Source organism: Ceratotherium simum, chromosome 23 (genome assembly GCF_057802395.1).
Source record: "Ceratotherium simum simum isolate JZ-2026a chromosome 23, ASM5780239v1, whole genome shotgun sequence".
In the NCBI taxonomy this organism is placed as follows: domain Eukaryota; kingdom Metazoa; phylum Chordata; class Mammalia; order Perissodactyla; family Rhinocerotidae; genus Ceratotherium; species Ceratotherium simum.
The window spans coordinates 17443047-17460963 of NC_141922.1; the positions used below are offsets into that span (position 1 = coordinate 17443047).

The 17917-nt window shown below is 47.3% G+C and overlaps 3 protein-coding genes across 13 annotated transcripts in view; 2 read left to right on the top strand and 1 right to left on the bottom strand.

Moving 5' to 3' along the window:
• The window catches only part of MTSS1 (MTSS I-BAR domain containing 1), a 161103-nt gene extending 151281 nt beyond the window's left edge, over window positions 1–9822 (top strand). For 3 of the 10 annotated variants that reach the window (XM_087447469.1, XM_014787973.2, XM_004431078.3), the window contains 4 exons: window positions 2889–3083; window positions 4371–4544; window positions 5167–5329; window positions 6918–9822. In XM_087447469.1, coding sequence (XP_087303595.1) covers window positions 2889–3083; window positions 4371–4544; window positions 5167–5329; window positions 6918–7615 — 1230 coding nt within the window. In that variant the 3' untranslated portion in view covers window positions 7616–9822. Of the gene's footprint in view, window positions 1–1925; window positions 2046–2888; window positions 3084–4370; window positions 4545–5166; window positions 5330–6917 lie in introns of all 10 variants that reach the window. The other 7 variants (XM_087447465.1, XM_087447466.1, XM_014787974.2 and 4 more) reach the window with 4 other exon arrangements.
• An 816-nt stretch (window positions 9823–10638) lies between these two features.
• NDUFB9 (NADH:ubiquinone oxidoreductase subunit B9) lies at window positions 10639–17651 on the bottom strand. Its single transcript, XM_004431080.2, has 4 exons — window positions 17514–17651; window positions 14487–14679; window positions 13743–13856; window positions 10639–10861 (listed from the first exon to the last, which is right to left on the bottom strand). Exons 1-4 carry the CDS (start codon window positions 17612–17614, stop codon window positions 10730–10732), a joined length of 540 nt encoding a protein of 179 aa, XP_004431137.2. The 5' UTR covers window positions 17615–17651; the 3' UTR covers window positions 10639–10729.
• A 33-nt stretch (window positions 17652–17684) lies between these two features.
• Window positions 17685–17917, top strand: part of TATDN1 (TatD DNase domain containing 1) — a 41595-nt gene continuing 41362 nt past the window's right edge. Inside the window, exon 1 of one of the 2 annotated variants that reach the window (XR_015555963.1) lies at window positions 17685–17757. Coding sequence is in view for 1 of the 2 variants with exons in the window: in XM_004431082.2 (XP_004431139.2) it covers window positions 17736–17757 (22 nt within the window). In the remaining variant the exon portion in view is untranslated. The remainder of the gene's footprint in view (window positions 17758–17917) is intronic. The other variant, XM_004431082.2, reaches the window with a different exon arrangement.

The window sequence follows — 17917 nt, forward strand, 5'->3', positions numbered from 1 at the left end:
GTGCCTAAGGGTCTTGTCCTAGAGCTGTTCATTCTGTTGAGGCAAGAAGTTCTTTAGAAAAAAATGAGCAGAAGTCAAAAGAAATACGCACCTGCAGTTGTGAGCTGGTTTGCTGGTTCTGTTTTTCAAGTTAAATGTACTTACAGCGATAAGTTTTATTTACACTTGATTCAGCACTACATAAACAGACACATTTACATATAAAATCTCATTTTATCTTCATCTGTTAGATATTATTGATCCCTATTCTAAAGATGGAAAAAAAATGAAGTTTAGAGAGATTAAGCCCATGATTCCTCAACTGAGAAGTGGCAGAAATGTAAGTTAAACCCAGACCTTCAGACTTCGGATCCTGGGCTGCTCACCAGATGCTGAGCTTGAAGAGCAGCCGGGGCGTCCCCTGTGTGGCCTGTCCTTACTCTGGCTCCACGGAGCCCGTGCGCAGGGAGTGTCTTCTTGGTTCCTTGCCTGCAGGATGGGAAAGCTACAGCTCTGTCCCTTTGCAGGAACCTTTCTTTCTTTGTCGTGTGAGAGAGATGGACAGAACCACGTGGCCTCCTTGACAGTGAATACAGGAAGACTTCTGGGGAAATCATAGTAGACCCCTATAGGGCTGGACTTAAACGGGATCTGGGGCTGGCTCAGTGGCGTAGTGGTTAAGTTCATGTGCTCCGCTTCGGTGGCCCGGGGTTTGCAGGTTCGGATCCCAGGCATGGACCTACGCACTGCTCATCAAGCCATGCTGTGGCAGCATCCCACATACAAAATAGAGGAAGATGGGCACAGATGTTAGCTCAGAGCTAATCTTCCTCAGCAAAAAGAGGAGGATTGGCAATGGATGTTAGCTTCCACACACACACAATAAATAAAATAAAATAAAATAAAATAAAATAAAATAAAATAAAATAAAATAAAACCCGGGATGAGTCAGAGATTGCAGTTAACAGTGAAAAAAACATAAAGCGAATACCTGGGTGTGCCCAAAGCACTACCCTGGGGAACCCAGTTTACATGGAAGAGATGGTCATTGTCACTCATCTATTCAGTAATTTTGAGCACCTGCCATGTGCCAGTATGGGACTAGAAAGTCGAGATGAAGTGGTGAACTACCCGGCACGGTCCCTGCCTCAGCCACTGGTTGGGAGACTGAGCCGAGAGCACGTGCACTGGCCGACACGGGGAGACTGGTGGGGACTGGAGGTTTAATAAAGAGATGTTTTCCCGTCAGACCTCCTTTCTGTAATGTCCCAGATCTCTCCAGATGCTTCATCCCTCCCTACGATGGCCACTGGAAACATCACACTGACCGCAGGGCTTCACAGCCCCAAACCTCAAAATCACTCCCTAGGCAGAGACACCTAAAAACGTGTCTCGTGAAGACGCAGCTTCATAGCTGGAAACCCTCCCTCAGGGATGCAGAGGCTGCACGTGATGGAAGGAGAGTCCAGATGGGGAGCAAAAAGCCCAGGTTGGGGGTCCATACTCATGTAATAAATGATGCCCATGGGTCTGAGAGGTGTAAAAGGCGGGGCCTCCCTCAGCACCTGGGCTTGTGGCCGGGAAGAAATGCCCAGGCAGACACAGGGAGTTCCAGCCTTGACCAGCTCTCCCGTACTGGGCACACAGCCGTGCACTCGACGCACACAAACCAGGGTCCTGGGGGCTTACAGTCTGGTGGGAGCTTGCCGGGTCTCACGCTTCTTTTCAAGGTCTTGGAAGCCTCTGTGTGGGTGCAGCTTTGGGGAAAAATAACCCTAACCCTCTGCTTCTCTCATCCTTCCCTCTTCTGTGTGTGTGTCTGTCTCTGTCTGTGCGTGCCCTTCCCCATCCCGCCCCCATCTTCTGTTTGTTCTGTGCTGTTATTTTTTGGTGGCGTGTGGTCTGGATTCTGTCGGTCCCCTCGTGTGGTCCCTCCTCTGCTGCAGAACTCGTCCAGCTCGGCCTCCTCTGAAGCCTCCGAAACCTGCCAGTCAGTGAGCGAGTGCAGCTCGCCCACCTCAGTCAGCTCAGGCTCCACCATGGGCGCCTGGGCGTCCACAGAGAAGGTGACCGCGGGGGTCCCAACCACGGCGGCCCTGCCCTGCCCCTCCCGCCCCTCCGCTGCCTGCTGCTCACCAGCATAGCTGCAGGAACCTAGAAACTCAAAATTTACATCAAGAGCGGCCTCTCTGGGGGACAGGGAGGGACAAGGCTGAGGGCTGTTTCTTGAATGGGTGCCTGGCTCCTGTGCAATGACCCTGTGGTCCTCCCGAGGGAGAGGAATGGGTATGGGGAACTCAGAGGTGTGAAGGCTCCTTCCCAGAACAGCGTCGTGTGCTCATCCATCTCCCCACTCCCCGCCCCAAGCACCCCACCTACCTCGGCCTCCTTGTCACCACACCGTCGGACATGACATTTCACTGCGTCAGAGGCTGTGTACTTCTCTGCCTTTTAATTTGCAACCCCCACTTCACCCCGATTTGGAATCTGCTTCTGAACAGTGTGATGATTTTGGAAACTTAGAATGAACAGATTCAGTTGAAGACGCTTTAGAATTTTTCAATTTGCATAGTGAGATGAACGAATGAAATGATGCTTCGTTAGTTAAATAATTGAACACCAGAAATTAAGGACACTGATCAATTTCCAAACTATTCTAAAATGTAGATGAGATAGTTCCTCAACTGAATATTTATTTGGTGTCAAACACATGTGCATTCTTGGCACCCTGGCTTTCTTCTCTCGTATCAGGGATTGTCCACGAGCAGCAGAGCCCCGATGTTGGTTTTATTTATAAATATTCAGGTCTGCCCCCTCCCTTGAATGTCAATGCCATCTTGTATCTCCACACTCATCCTGTTATATTAATTTTTTTTCCTTTTTTTCCCCCTTTTTTGTTTTGTTTCTAGTTGTCTAACGGGTTTCCTCACTATAGTTTATCAAGCGAGTCCCATGTGGGGCCCGTGGGGGCAAGCCTTTTCCCTCATTGCCTGCCTGCCTCCCGCCTGCTCCCTCGGGTCACCTCTGTCCACCTTCCAGACTACGCTCATTATTACACCATTGGGCCCGGCATGTTCCCGTCATCTCAGATCCCTAGCTGGAAGGTTTGTGTCTCTCCTCCCTCCTCTCACTCACCCTCTCTCCCCCCACCATTGCCTCTGTGCTCACCCCTCTCCTGTCCCACGATCCTCACCCCGAATCCCTCCTCACCCCCTTCGTTTCACACTCTGCCTTCTTCCCCATAACACCTCTCCCTAAGTTAATTCCCACTGGGAAGAACCACACAGCAGTAGGCAGCTGTGAGATAGAGATCTCCACGTGGAGCTGAGCTTGGAGAGGAAACATTAGTTCACCCCTATTACACAGTAGACCAGATGTGGCATTGCCGGGACATCAGTTCCAAGTTGAAAGTCCCAGTTCTGCCCTCCTGGGGGCCACCTGAGGGTGTCAGTGTTATCAGGGACTGGGAGGCACTGTCCTCCTCGACCGTGTTCTCCAGACTTCCCCTGATGAGTGCCTTATTGGGCCATGGTAACGGAACCATAACCCAAAACATGTTTTGTCTTATCATGTTTTATCTTAAAAGTACAGGCAGACTTTTAGTCTTGATTGTTTTATATTAAAACATGTTTACTTTAATATAAAACCAAAGTTTTAAAATTATTTCCTAGCAAGTCCAATTGATGCCAGCAGGATATTCTGCTCCATTTTGAGAGGAGGCCCCTAATTTGAATAGTAGGTCCCTAGGCTGCCAACATTTTGAGCAAGTCTTGACTTCATCCCTCAGAGGTGCCTTGGACCCCTCAGGATCCTCAAAATCTTTGTACTGACCCCAGGGGTCTTCCCTTCCTACCTGCGAACCTCAGAGGGCACATCCTGAAGTCCCCTTTGGGGGCCTAGTTTCCCGGAAGTGGAGGTTCAGCTTCAGGGAGAGTGGCTGAGGTTCCTTTAGTGCCCCCTGGTGGCCACTCTGCTCAAGTGACGTCATTTTGGCTGCTAGAGGAGAGGGTTCCTCCCGTCGTCAGGAGGGAGGGCCTGGTCCCTGGGGACGAGCTCTTCCCTGGCTGGTGCCTTCACACACCTTAGACAGTTGGCCTGCTGTTAGGAGGCTGTTAACTAAGTCTAAGACCCACAGGCTGTCTGCCTGGTTGTTGAGGGCTTTAATCTTTGGGCAGATAGGAGGAATGGGGAGGTACCCAGGGGGCCCCAAGGGGTCTTCCACTCCCTTCTTTCAGAGCGGGGTGAGGCCATAGAAGGGGCCTGCTGGCCTGTCCCAGCCTGAGCTTCCCCTAAGGGGCCCAGCCGCCCTCTGTGGGCAGCCATCTGGAGGGTTGCTGCAGCCCTCCGGATAGAGACAGGCCCTGGTGCCTGACCACACTTGTTCTCCTTAGGACTGGGCTAAGCCAGGGCCTTACGATCAGCCTCTGGTGAACACCCTACAGCGCCGCAAAGAGAAGCGGGAGCCCGACCCCAACGGAGGAGGACCCGCTGCTGCGGGCGGTGCGCCTGCCACTGCTGAGGAGGCTCAGAGACCACGGAGCATGACCGTGTCGGCTGCTAGCAGGGTGACGCTCTTGTTCTTTACAGCAGGTTGGGCCCCTTGGGACCTGGCTGGTGGCCATATGCTGGCCAGCAACTGGGGGCTGAGTTCAGCTGAGCCTTGTAGCTGGAGGGACCTGAGCCCCTTTCCCCTACTAGCTGCTCTACAGCATTGAGAAACCCCCTGGGGAAAAGCCTTGTGTGGGAATCAGACACGTAGAACCTGCTAGAGCGTGGGTAGGACCCTAGCAAGTTGATAGCCCCCTGGGCCCACAGACATTTGGTGTTCTCCGGGGCAGAATAGAAGTAATATTGAGACTCCACCTCGGTGGCCCCGTGGCGTAGCAGTTAAGTGCACGTGCTCCGCTGCTGGCGGCCCAGGTTCGGATCCCGGGCACGCACCAAGGCACCGCTTGTCAGGCCATGCTGTGGCGGCGTCCCATATAAAGTGGAGGAAGATGGGCACAGATGTTAGCCCAGGGCCAGTCTTCCTCAGCAAAAAGAGGAGGATTGGCATGGATGTTAGCTCATGGCTGATCTTCCTCACAAAAAAAAAAAAAGAGACTCCACCCCAAAAGGCTCTGGGGACATCAGGGGGACTCATGGCCCTGGTAGCTTGTCTATGCCTCTCTCTCCTCCAACCTGCAGCCTGGTGAGGAGATGGAGGCTTGTGAGGAACTAGCGCTGGCTCTGTCTCGGGGCCTCCAGCTGGACACCCAGAGGAGCAGCCGGGACTCACTTCAGTGCTCCAGTGGCTACAGCACCCAGACGACCACCCCATGCTGCTCTGAGGACACCATCCCCTCCCAAGGTACAGGCAGCCGGGGGTTTCCCGTTGGGCTTCCTGAGCAGTGCCAGGTGAGGAAAAGGGGTGGTCCTCCCTGCGGGGAGGAGGCAGAAGAGCAGGGAGTCCATTGAACCACATCATGAGCCCTGGCTAGCAGATGGGCTTCAGAATCGTTCTCGTCATCTCGGATGCTTCAGAGAGCTGATCTGTAGTTGTCAGGTAGCTGCCATCTAAGGAAGTGACTGGACCTTCACAACTTCTCTCGTTTTTCACCCTCAAGGTACCTCAAGGTACAGGGTAGTCCCTAATTTGAACTCAGATGCTTTTAATGATGATAACGTCATTTGTGTTTTAGCACTTCATATTTATTTTTCCATTTACTCTTTTTTTTTTTTTTAATTTTTATTTATTTTTCCCCCAAAGCCCCAGCAGATAGTTGTATGTCATAGCTGCACATCCTTCCAGCCGCTGCATGTGGGACGTGGCCCCAGCATGGCCGGAGAAGCGGTGCGTCGGTGCACACCCGGGATGCGAACCCAGGCCGCTAGTAGCGGAGCGCGCGCACTTAACCGCTAAGCCACGGGTCCGGCCCCTCCATTGACTCTTCATAACCACTTATATAATCAGTATTTTTATCCCAATTTTACATATGGGGAGACTGAGGCTCAGTAACTTGCCCCAGTGCACACAACGAATAAGAAGCAGAGCTGGAGTTTGAACCCAAGGTCTGTTCGAGTCTGAAGCCCTAGCTCTGAACCTATTCCAGCCAAATCCTCTGTCAGCCCTGCCTCCCTCACCCCCATCCCATTACACACACAAGCCAGCCAGATGGCTGCCTAGCAGCTAGAATAGTCTGTGATAGCTCACCAAGCCTATTTGCAGTCCGTCAGTCAAAGCCTCTAAGACAGTGGATCTCAATGGAGGTGATTTTGCTCCCCAGGGGCCATTTGGCAAGGTCTGGGGAACTTTTTGGTTGTCACAACTAGAGGGGGTGCTACCAGCATCTTGTGGGTAGAAGCCAGGGATGCTGCTAAACATCCTATAATACACAGCAAGGCCCCCCGGCCGCCGCCGACAAAGAATTTATCTGGCACCAAATGTCAGTCGTGCTGCTGTTCAGACACCTGCTCTAAGATGTTTAATCTGTAAGCTTCTCCCTCCCACGTGACCCCATTTTTTTGAGAGGAAGTGACCACACATCACTGATGGAACCTATCTTTGTACCTATTTTCAGGGGCTCATTGCCAGTGTCTCATTCTTTTACTAGCCCTCGCCTGATGAGTTAATTACGAGGGAGATAGTAAGGTCTGTGATACTCCGTTTGAGGTTTGCTTCTCATGTTGCATTCTGGACGGGAGGGTTTGTAGAATATATTTTCTCTTTCCATCCCCGTTATTCCTCCTAGAGATGCTCCGAGGTAGCTTTGCTGCAGCCTGCCAGTTTTACACCCTTCACCTCTCAATGGTATTTGAGTGCGTGCCTACTCTGCGGGGATAGGCTTGGGGTGAGATTGTGGGTGAAGTGCTCTGCCCCTTGTGCTTTTGTTCTTCTAACACAAAATCAAAAAGCAAAGCTGCTGCCTTGGATATTTCTAATCAGATACTATAATCAGTTTCAGATTACGATTATTTCTCTGTAAGTGGTGACCAGGAGGCAGATCAGCAGGAGTTTGACAAATCCTCCACCATTCCGAGAAACAGTGACATCAGCCAGTCCTACCGACGGATGTTCCAAGCCAAGCGCCCGGCCTCAACTGCTGGCCTCCCCACCACCCTCGGACCTGCTATGGTCACCCCAGGGGTTGCAACCATCCGACGGACCCCTTCCACCAAACCTTCTGTCCGCCGGGGGACCATTGGAGCTGGTCCCATCCCCATCAAGACACCTGTGATCCCTGTCAAGACCCCAACCGTCCCAGACCTCCCTGGGGTGTTGCCAACCCCAGATGGGCCAGAGGAGCGGGGTGAGCACAGCCCCGAGTCACCGTCTGTGGGTGAGGGCCCCCAGGGTGTCACCAGCATGCCCTCCTCCATGTGGAGTGGCCAAGCCTCCGTCAACCCTCCTCTTCCAGGCCCGAAGCCAAGTATCCCCGAGGAGCACAGACAGGCGATTCCAGAAAGCGAGGCCGAAGACCAGGAAAGGGATCCCTCAAGTGCCACTGCCTCCCCAGGCCTGATTCCAGAGAGTGATCCTGCAGACCTGAGCCCGAGAGAGAGCCCGCAAGGAGAAGACATGCTGAACGCCATCCGCAGGGGGGTGAGGCTGAAGAAGACAACGACAAACGACCGCTCAGCCCCTCGCCTCTCTTAGGCTCACGAGAAATGCTGCCAGTGAGGAATGAACTGTTCAATTAATAAAACCTAATTTGTCTTGATCCATTCCAATCCTTAATCAAACAAAAGATTTTGTAGGCAACTCAGAATACAGCTCTTTTGAAAGTACTCAACACCTTTAGATGAGAATTAAAAGCAACACATGTAACTGACATAATCTTGACCTTTTAATTTGTAAATATTGAGAATTTTCTTTCTGCACATTTTAATCTTAGTTTCCCTTTTGATTTTTCTGAAGGTGCCAAATTCCATTTAACTTTTTTACAAGTCTTTGTAAAATTTTAAATGCATAAGGGGGGGGGGGGTCAGGGCAGGGGAACCATGAAGTAGTTAACTTCAGAAAAAAGGATAACTATACTTAGATTTTTTCTTTTTCCTGCAAGCTTTTGTAGATGCATTGTAGTCGTCTGGCTTAGACACAAATTCAAGTTATTTTAATGTACAAACAAAATGGATAAGGGGTAAAATCTTCATTTAAATATACTGTGTTCTGAATGAGAAAAGCAGGAGTAACAATTGACGAGCAATACTCAGAGTGAAGAAAATCTGGAAATGGTAGACTGTGTTGGGATTGGGGGGAGGGCCGTGGGAGGGGCACACTGTCAACATAGCCGATCCTGTTACATTTAAGAGTAGCCTCGTAGGTTGAATTTCTAGTAGCTTCATGGTAAATGCATCCAAATAAGCCATACTGGATTACAGTGTTTGTTTCTGTAGGGTGTTTAAGGACTTCTTTCTCCCACGATTCCTTTTGACTGCACACAGCACCCACCTCCAATCCCGTGCATGCCGCTGCCACTGGGTAGACATAGGATCCTCCACTTTAGTTACTCGTCTGTTATACCCACTTGCATTGAATCCAAATACATCCAAAAGGGTAAGGCAGTTTTAAAAATGTGAAAACATTTTAAAATGATAGCAGGGAATTCTTAGATATAGCAAATGCCTTTACTAACTGTGCCCAGCAGGCTGGGCGCATTGAAAAGCCCAAATATTTTGAAAAAACTCGAGCGGATTTAACAAGGGTAACCAGCTTGAAGTCTAGCAACTTGCCAATGTGTTTCCCAATCTGGGGGCTTGTTTTTCTTATCTTCTTTTAAATAAATGGCAGTTAATTGGCTTCATACTAAATATTGAAGAGAGGAGGATTTATTTATTGTCGCTGGGAATCTGACCACTATATTGTCCCTCATTTTGTATTCCAGGTAATGTTTTTTGGAATGGATTTATGTCTTTCCTTCTTTAAGTGAAAGTTAAATTTGTTCTAATGCCCATCCCCTGATGCCAACCGAGATTTATAGATTTAGAGGGACCACGTTTGGAGAATACAGTGATGTTTAAAAAAGCAAGCAAGCCCATTAGCAGTTGGTCGGTTGAAAGTGCTCTTTGTGACTGAACTTTTCAAGGATGAGGAGCTTGGTGGGTCCCCTAGACCTTGGAGATTTCTGTTGGCTCTGATCTTCAATTACATAATCTTATGCTTTAACACATAACTGCATTGGATGTGAGAGTAACGTACCTGTATAGTCACTGTTCTATATATTAACATTTAACACTGCTGTGATCGCTCAAGGACATTTTATGTTATGGCTTTAAAGCAAAGGCATGATTATTAGAAACTATTAGCATTTTTTCTTTGAAAAACAAGCTCCTTTTACAGAATATAAGCAACAGTAGTGCCTGTGGTTTAGCCCACCAATCTTGATGACTAAAAGTAGCTGATGCATTGTGCATATGATGCTTGAGATGGTTTTTGCAAAAGCAGAAATCACAGTAAGGTAATCACAATAGATAAAAGTGGTATTTTAAACCTTTGAAATAAATGGATGTAACTGTACCTTGGTACAGCTGTTCACTTGTTTAGTTTTTAAACGTTAGCATAATCTGAATAAATTTAATATAAAATGTTGCCAAATTCGCTGTAGAAAGAATGTGACAAAACACCTTGGGTAGTTCGGTTTGTGTGTTGCATATTGTAAAAGCAGCGTCACAGCTGAAATAAAGGAATCGTTTCTAAAGGTAAACTATTGTGGTCTAGTTGCTAGTTTGTACTGAGAGTTGGCCTCTCCCTGTGCAGTTGTTTGTTCTCAACTTGTATAAATAACAATTGTGTAATGTGTCTCCCTTCTACCTTGTAACAATTGCTTCAGCCTACATTATAAATAAAGAACCACTAGGGAAAAAGTCCTGTATTTCAAGTCTTCTTAAAATTCCGTTGGAAGTCTTCGTCAAATGTTAGAAGATGGACTGAGACTCAGATTGAGCTTACTTAGAAAACGGACAAAACATTACTTTTGTGATGGTGATAAGCCCTAAGAACACTACTTGCCGGAACTAAGCATTTGAATACAGTTCTAATGCGTTATTAAGATCTAAAAGTAGCTGGTTTTGGCTGACAGTTTAAAAAATAGCTTTACCTTTTATGGAAACTTCTTCAAACATTTTAGAGTTCTGCTATCCCCTTACGTTTGAGTCTGCAGACAATCCAAGCTACAGGAGAGGAAGCAAAGCTGGAAAATTGCCTCCAAAATTAGTGCCACCAAGTTTCATCCCAGATTGGGCCCTTTAACCCCCACCATCAAACCTCCACTCCTGAGCAAATCCCATCAATTCCATGCTTATCTGCTGAATGTGTGCTGCTTAGGGAGAGTTTTCCTTTTAATCAAAACTAAAATTCCCTTAGTGGAACCTTTAGAAAACCAAAAACGTATCATAAGTCCTCAGTATTAGCATACCTTCTCTTGGCTTCGTATTCCTTCCAGTCACTATAGCTAATTAAGCCTTCAATTAGGCTCAATCTTCAGAGTAAATCTTGTATCTGGTTCTGCTGCATCATCTTCCCTTATTGATAACATGTGCTATCAACATGACTGAATGGGGAAGAAAACACATTTGATGACTACATTTCACATACTTTATGTGCACAACGGGTACACCAGTGGCTCAGTCACTTGGCATCACGTTAATCCTCAGACAGAAGAACACGTCAGTCACATCAGACCACGTTGAGTTATTTTTATTAGGGCTAGTGTGTGTATGCTCTGTAACTTATATTACTTGCAAGCACGACTGGTGAGATGTTTTCCTCTCTCTACATGGGCCTCTCCCGGGGCCTGGTCACCATATGCCACCACAGTGGGGGCAAATCACCTTCCTTTCGGGCTGGGGGCAAAGCTTCAGTGTTGGGCCCACCAGGCGGGGTTTCCTCCTGCAGCTGCTTAACCTAGAAAGGGGTAAGGAAGGAACGATTAGAAAAGCAGCCAAACTGGCTGTAAAATCTGCCTGCTGTTGTGTGTCACATTACACACCATATGATTCTCACTGCTGACAAGTGCTTTTTACACATACCTGCCTTATTTTTATACCTACACTGTAACTCAGACAAGCTATTCTCCTTAAAGGTTTTCCCATTCTTAAAACAGCAAAGCTGAGAACATACCCTCTTACTCCACGTCGTATTCATTAGGCAAAACCATAACAATTACCGTTCTAATTCTCCTTGTTAGGATCTTCCCACTTGTTCCCTCCAACAAAAACATTTATTTTTGTGTCTCAGCTAAGTGCTCTCCAAAAGCACCACTAAGAAACCTCAATTCATATACGTTAGGGATGTAAATTTTAAAGCCCCCCAAATAGCAAACAGGGCAAGAAATAACATGAAATCAGACGTAAAAATGTGCTCAGTTCTGCCTGATATTGCCCAGCTACCCTAGTTCCAGCGACCCCCAAGACTATCACTGTCCTAACAGAGGAGGAGACCTAAGAGACCCACTTTCCAGATCAACGATTTTCTGAAGCTTCCTCCAGAACAGTCAATTCTGGATTGTGGCTAACCTGAGCCTCAAGCACATGTGCTGCTTAATAATGTCAAAGAGACAGAATAGGGAAAGGAGGAACTTGTTTTTGGGGAGAAAAGGAGATTATCGTGCTGATCTGCCGTTGCAGAATGAACCGGCTGCTCTTCACAAGTAAACACACCTCACATTTCCAGATGCTGAGACATTTCTCAGAAAACATTGCCCTCCTTGGTCACACTGCCTTTCCTTCCACTCCACCTTGGCCAAGGATTTCCAACAGTCAACATCCTGGACCTTATCACCAGAACCAGCACAACTTTCAAGATCATGAATTCAAATATCCCAACATCCAACCATAGTGTCCCCTTCCAGCTCATTTGCTTAAATGCTCCCTTGAAAATAATACTTGAAACTAGCAGAGACTGCCAGTCCACAGATCCTCCCACCCAAATTGCCCTTCTCTCTGCGTCAGCCTCCTGTCTTTACTTCCCTTCTTTATCCAGCCTAGATTCCTTCATGATAATCACTCTCTTCTGAATAAGCTCAAGTCCCTGTCACTCGTGATAGTGGACAAACCGCACCATCCACCTTCAAGCTGGCACCCATACAGTTTAGTATTACTCAAGAGAAAAAAAAAAACTAGAACAAATTAGTGTCACAATACATTATTTCTGACTTCAAATGGGCCTTCACCACTACGTGGCAATCTTATTACTATTCTCCAGCAAGCTCATCCTCCTCATCCTCTCCCAGTGATTATCACACCTTTTCCACAGTCTCCAAACGTGCTGTACCCACTTCTTAGCCTTTCCTCTTATTTCACTAAAAAAAGAAGCCATTACATAGAAGTCTGTCATTTTCCCATCATCAAAACTTCTAATCCAAATGTATTTATATACATCTTTTGTCCACTTATAATGAAGGAAGAACCCCTTCTTTCAAAGGCCTCCATACATGCTCAGGATCCCATCCCTCTTCTCAGAAACTTTCCTCCTTTACCTATTTCATCTCTCTTCAACATTATCAATTTCTCCCTTGCCCCAAATCTTCTCATCAGCATACACACATCATCTTTTCTTTTCTTAAAATAATCCCTTGGCCTCCAGTTCCTGACCAGTTACTGTTCTCAGCAAAACTTTTCAAGAATTCTCTCCTCCTCCTGTCTTCTCTTCCTCACTTTCTGCTCACTATTATCAGTGGGATTAAACCCTCCAGAAAAGGCTCTAGTCAAGGCCACTAATGCCCTTCCTACAGCCAAAGTCTTTGGACGTTATTTCCAGTGCTCCCTCTATTCCACCTTTTAGCAACTTGCAGCAAAGGTGACTTCGCCCCGCCCCCCCCAATTCCTGAAACACTTTCTCTTAGACTCCGCTGTCACAGCCCCTCATTTCCCCTCTCCCTGCTGCAGGCTCCTCGGTCTCCTTTTCCTGGCCTCTACAAGTGGGAGCTCCTGCGACTTTTCTTCTCTCTCTACTCTCTCTTAAGAGTCTCATACATTTCCGTGGCTTTTAAAACAACTGATAACTCAAAAATTTCTATTTCGAGCTCAAATCTCTCCTTTGAGTCCCAGATTCCTACATCCAAAGTTGCCTACTGACATCTGCACATGATGTCTCACAGGATTCTCAAATTTAATGAATTTAAAACTGAACACTTGATTTTCCCTCTGACACCTGTTTCCTCCCCATCTCAATAAACACCATCACCAAACTCCAGAGGTTAAAGCTTAAAATCTGGAACTCATTCTTCATTCCTCCAATCAATCTTCATGTCCCTCCAAACGATATCCTGAATCTGTCTCCTTCCATATCTACTGCATCCACCCTAGTGCTGGTTGCCATAATCTTCTGATTAAACTGCAATAATCCCAAATTGGTCTCTCCACTTCTCCCCTTGCCCTCTCCAATATATTCTTCACACAACAGCAGGAGTGAGCTTTTAAAAAGGTAAATCAGACACCATAAGATGAGTGAAAAACGTCCAAGGCACTGGTGGAGACGAAGGTTAAGGGATTGTAGGGTATATAGCAAGAAGGTCAGGCAAAGGACTGAGGAGGAGACGGAAGGGAGAAACAAAATTAGAGAACAGAAAAGGGTCTCTAGAGGGAACACTCTAACCTATTTGTGAGATGGTTGTAAATGTCACACTTAATACACTTTGACATGAACGTATATCTGAGAGGCAAGGGGCCCGAGTAACGGTCATAGGTAGAATCTGGACATCTGCACGTGGGGAACAAAACCTGAGCTCGTTCCAGGTGTTGACCGCGTGGGCCAAACTCTGTGGTAAAAGGCAGGTCAGACTCACCTCCCGCTCCCAGCTTTCCCTCCGCAGTTTCTTCCACTGCTCTCTCTTGGCAAAGTAATCTGGATACATTGCCTTCTCAGAAGGATGCCAGTCATCTAAGCACCACTCAGGAACCTGTCGGAAGAGGAAATCATGGTGTCATTCCACAGGATACATTTACATGCCACTGACGGGGCCTGCTCAGGAGACAGAAGACAAAAATCAACATGCATTTTTATAACCACTGCAAGTATCAGACTGTTTCCGACATTAAGCAACGAACAGCAGAAGACAAGGGGGGACAACATAAGGGAGAATGCCTTAGAGTGAAACAGCCAAGGGCTGAAAAAGAGCAAGGTCAGGCCAAGGGGCACTGGGATCATTCCTCCCCTACCTGCGTTCTCTAAACATCCATAGTGGGTTTATCTTTTTTGGAAGTATAGCTAGAATTTCTCAGAAATACTAAGCACCAATGGAAATTGGTTAACTGTAAGGTCCAAAAATGACTTATTTACCAAGTAATTTCGCACTCTGCTTTGCCAAAAAGATACCGCAAGACCTTGGAGCTGAATTTAGAAAGAAAAGTTTTAATGTCATCTGGGAGAAAGAAAACTGGCACCTGAAGAAAAGTACGTATCTATAACTGTCAGGAAAGAAATCTCCTAGCTGCCCCTAAAAGGGCCAGTGGTTTCTGAGGCTGAGCATTGGAACTTGAAAAAGCAGGTTCTCCTCTGGAAGGCGGTCACCATTGTAGTCTTCACCTACCTTGTAACACTCGTATCTCTCGTAGGAGGTGCCCCCAGGAGAGTCGGGGAAGATGTATGGCTGAGGATGCTGATTGTACCAGAATTCTTCCTCTGCCTCCCTCAGCAGCTGGGTGGCCTTCACCATATCCTTTTCATTCTTATGTTCTTCAAACCGGGCTCTCATCAAACAGGCAAAGTACCGATATTTGTCTCTTAAACCAAAACGATTTTGGAGATTAGAAATGTTATCTACTCAACTGGGCAGGATTACTGTCTGACAAGAGGCTATACTTCCACTAATGCCTTCTGGATGACTAGTGTAACTTCCTGGCACCTCCCCAGACCCTGCCAAGGGAGCAGCCACATCATTATGACTGCTTCCTCGGCAGTTCCCCAAACACCAGCAGCAAAAAAATACTATATTAAATACAACCTAACCACTCTTCCCCTCTCTCCTCCAAAAAATGAATGATGATTTAAATGAAAAAGGAAAAAATTAGCAAAAGAGAAAGGCTACAGCCTCTTTAGGATCATTTAACATGCATTCAATGACAACTTACTGAATTTCCTCCTACCTTGCTCTAGGCACTAAATTCTGGAGTAACAGAGATGAATGAGAAGGGAGGTATTACATGGTGGAAACACTACTGCTCAAATCAGACAGACCTGGGTTTGAATCCTGACTCTGACACTAGCTGCACGACCTTAGGCAAGTTACGGTCAGGTTCTAAAAGAAACCGCGGGCAGAGATCATTTAGGAGGCTTTGACAATAACCCAGGCCACAGAGGACAACGGCCTGAAGCCGGCAACGGTGATAGATGGTGACAGGAGAGAAACATTTAGACTAGAAAGTTATGGGAGTGGGCTCAAGTCAGATCGCTTGGGACCGAATCTTAGCCACTTACTAGCTGTGCAATCTGGGGCAAGTTACTTAATGGGTTCCTCCTCTATAAAAGTGTTAATAACAGTATCTTTATCTTAAGGTTGTCCTAAAGATTAGATGAGCAAAAACACATAAACACACTTAAGACAGTACCTGGTACCTCCTCGGTGCTCATTAATGTCAGCTACTAATATTATTATGCAGGGGAGAGAATTTACAAAAATCAGTGTCCACTTATACACGGTGTACAAGTACGTGTATCACTGGCAGAGGGGTAAGTAGGGAGTACCTGAAAACAATTCCAAGACTTAAAGCTGAGTGACTATTACTAGCAATGCCATTAACTGATGCAGGGAATTATGGAAAAGAATCAGAATGGGGTAATGAAAATGAGTTTGCTTTTAAAGACTTGAGACAAGCTGAGTTTCAGAGAACTGTAGGTGATCTTATAAACAGCTCTAGAGACAAATCAGTATAGATGGTAACTCAAGTCCCAGCGTTAGATGAGGTTGCCCAAAGTATATACAGCAATTACAGAGGTCCTAGGATGGAACCATGGAGAACAACTAGCACTATGGGGGCAAATGTAGGAAGAAAAATCAGGCAAGTACTGAGAAAGGATGTCAGTCAGATTTAAAAAAACACCGAGTCAGTGTTATCATAGTAGCTACTTTTATTCTTTCCTCCATAACTAACGGACCTGAACATTCCCAGATGTAGTTCAGCACTACCTGAATTCTTGATAGTTTGACTTCCTTCATCTTTATAAGATTGGTAATTCTCTGTTATCTATTTGTTTACATGCCCATCTTCCCCATTAGTCCACAAGTTCCACAGCTGAGAGAGAGGGCTTATTTTATTTATTTGGCATCCAGCATAGAACCTGAATTGCAAATTCTGTCAGATGAATGAATAAGGAAAAATCAGCGAAGAAACTAACAATCCTACAACACTGAACGCTCTTCCCACCTAGCAAAGAGAAGTAGGTTGATGACTTTCTAACAATCACAAGTATGCAATCTGGGCTTCAAAGATACCCTCCACAGGGGCTGGCCAGGCAGTGTAGTTCGTGCCCTCCGCTTTGGTGGCCGGGGTCTGCAGGTTCGGATCCCGGGTGTGGACCTGTGCAGTGCTTATCAAGCCATGCTGTGGCGGTGTCCCATATAAAGTAGAGGAAGATGGGCACGGATGTTAGCCCAGGGCCAATCTTCCTTGGCAAAAAGAGGAGGATTGGCAACATAAGTTAGCTCAGGGCCGATCTTCCTCACCAGAAAAAAAAAAAAAAGATATTCTCCACAGTTCTTCCAGGCCTACTCAGTTTTCCATCATTTAGAGGTTTTTCTCAAAAGCCCTTCTCCTGGGATAGGTTTTAGGATTCTGACAAGGGTGTGGAGGCCTGGTATTCACAAATTTGGGTTGTCGCCCCACCATGCATTACATTTAGGCCATGAAAAAAATCTACAAGTTTTATGACTATGTTCTAAGCCTAGTCTCAGATGGATAGAGTGAGGACAGAAGAGAACTGTGTGGGAGCTGAAGAATTACATGGGATGTGAAGACAGTGAAAAGGACTGGATGAGGCTAAAAAGAGGAAAGCTGATGGGAGGGGTGGGAGAACGATGATGCTTTCGAGGTGGACACCTGACTTTTAATCCTGGCTCAGCCACTTAGCAGCTGTAGGGCCTTCAGCAAGTTACTCTCTGTGCTCTATTTCCTCATCTGTAAAATAAGGCTAAATAATCCCTAACTCCTAGAGTTGTGAGGACTAAAGAAAACAATGCACATATATTACTGCTAATATTAAGTACGAGAAAGTCATCAAGAAAACTATTATTTAGTGAGCGCTGGAGGCATGACAATTACAGTTTTAGGCATTTTCCTTTATTTCACTGAATGTCATGCAATCCTCTGCGCCGCGTCCCGCGTGTGTGTTTTCCTGAACGGAACACTGAGGCCCCGACCAGATAAATCCTCAAGGTCTCGCAGCTGCGGCGACGAAGGCTGGATTCGAACCCGGGTCTACACGGGCGGGCTCCGTGGGGCGACGGGCCCCCTTCCCACTCCGTCCCCGAAGTCCTTGAGCCACCCGGTACCCCGGGGCCTCTCAGCCTCCGTGGGGACCCCCGGGTCACGTCCCCGCGCCCTGGGTCCCTCTCTCGCACCTGTGGATGCACCACGACTCCAGGTGGCGCAGCGCCCGCTTATAGAGCCGCAACACCTTCTGCTGGTGGGTCAGGTAGGCCCCGGACGCCGTCAACGCCATGACAGCCGGCTCACCTTCACGGCCGCGGGGACTCTCGGGAAACCGCGGGCGGGGCTTCCGGAAGGGCGGGGGCAACTGCGGCCACTTCCGCTTCCGCCGTGAAGGAGCCGGGATCGTAGGCATGAGTCGCTTTAAGTTCGTTGGTAAGCGTTGCTCCCCAGTTCCTGGGCCTGTCTGATTGTTCCCAGGCGTCGCTCGCCGCGGCCCGAGGGCCCAGGACTCGAGCTCTCTGCCTTTTTGAAGGTCGAAAGGGCACTCAGTGGAAGAGGGCGCGGGGGGGCTGCTGCGTGCTGGTGATGTTCT

Bases quoted from the DNA above. Each gene is read 5' to 3' on its own strand.
- NDUFB9 (XM_004431080.2), bottom strand. From the start codon at position 17,614: ATGGCGTTGACGGCGTCCGGGGCCTACCTGACCCACCAGCAGAAGGTG. The intron at 14,680-17,513 runs GTGCGAGAGAGG...TTTTGGTTTAAG, and splicing joins GAGTCGTGGTGCATCCACAG to AGACAAATATCGGTACTTTG. The intron at 13,857-14,486 runs GTAGGTGAAGAC...CTCTTCCGACAG, and splicing joins AGAGATACGAGTGTTACAAG to GTTCCTGAGTGGTGCTTAGA.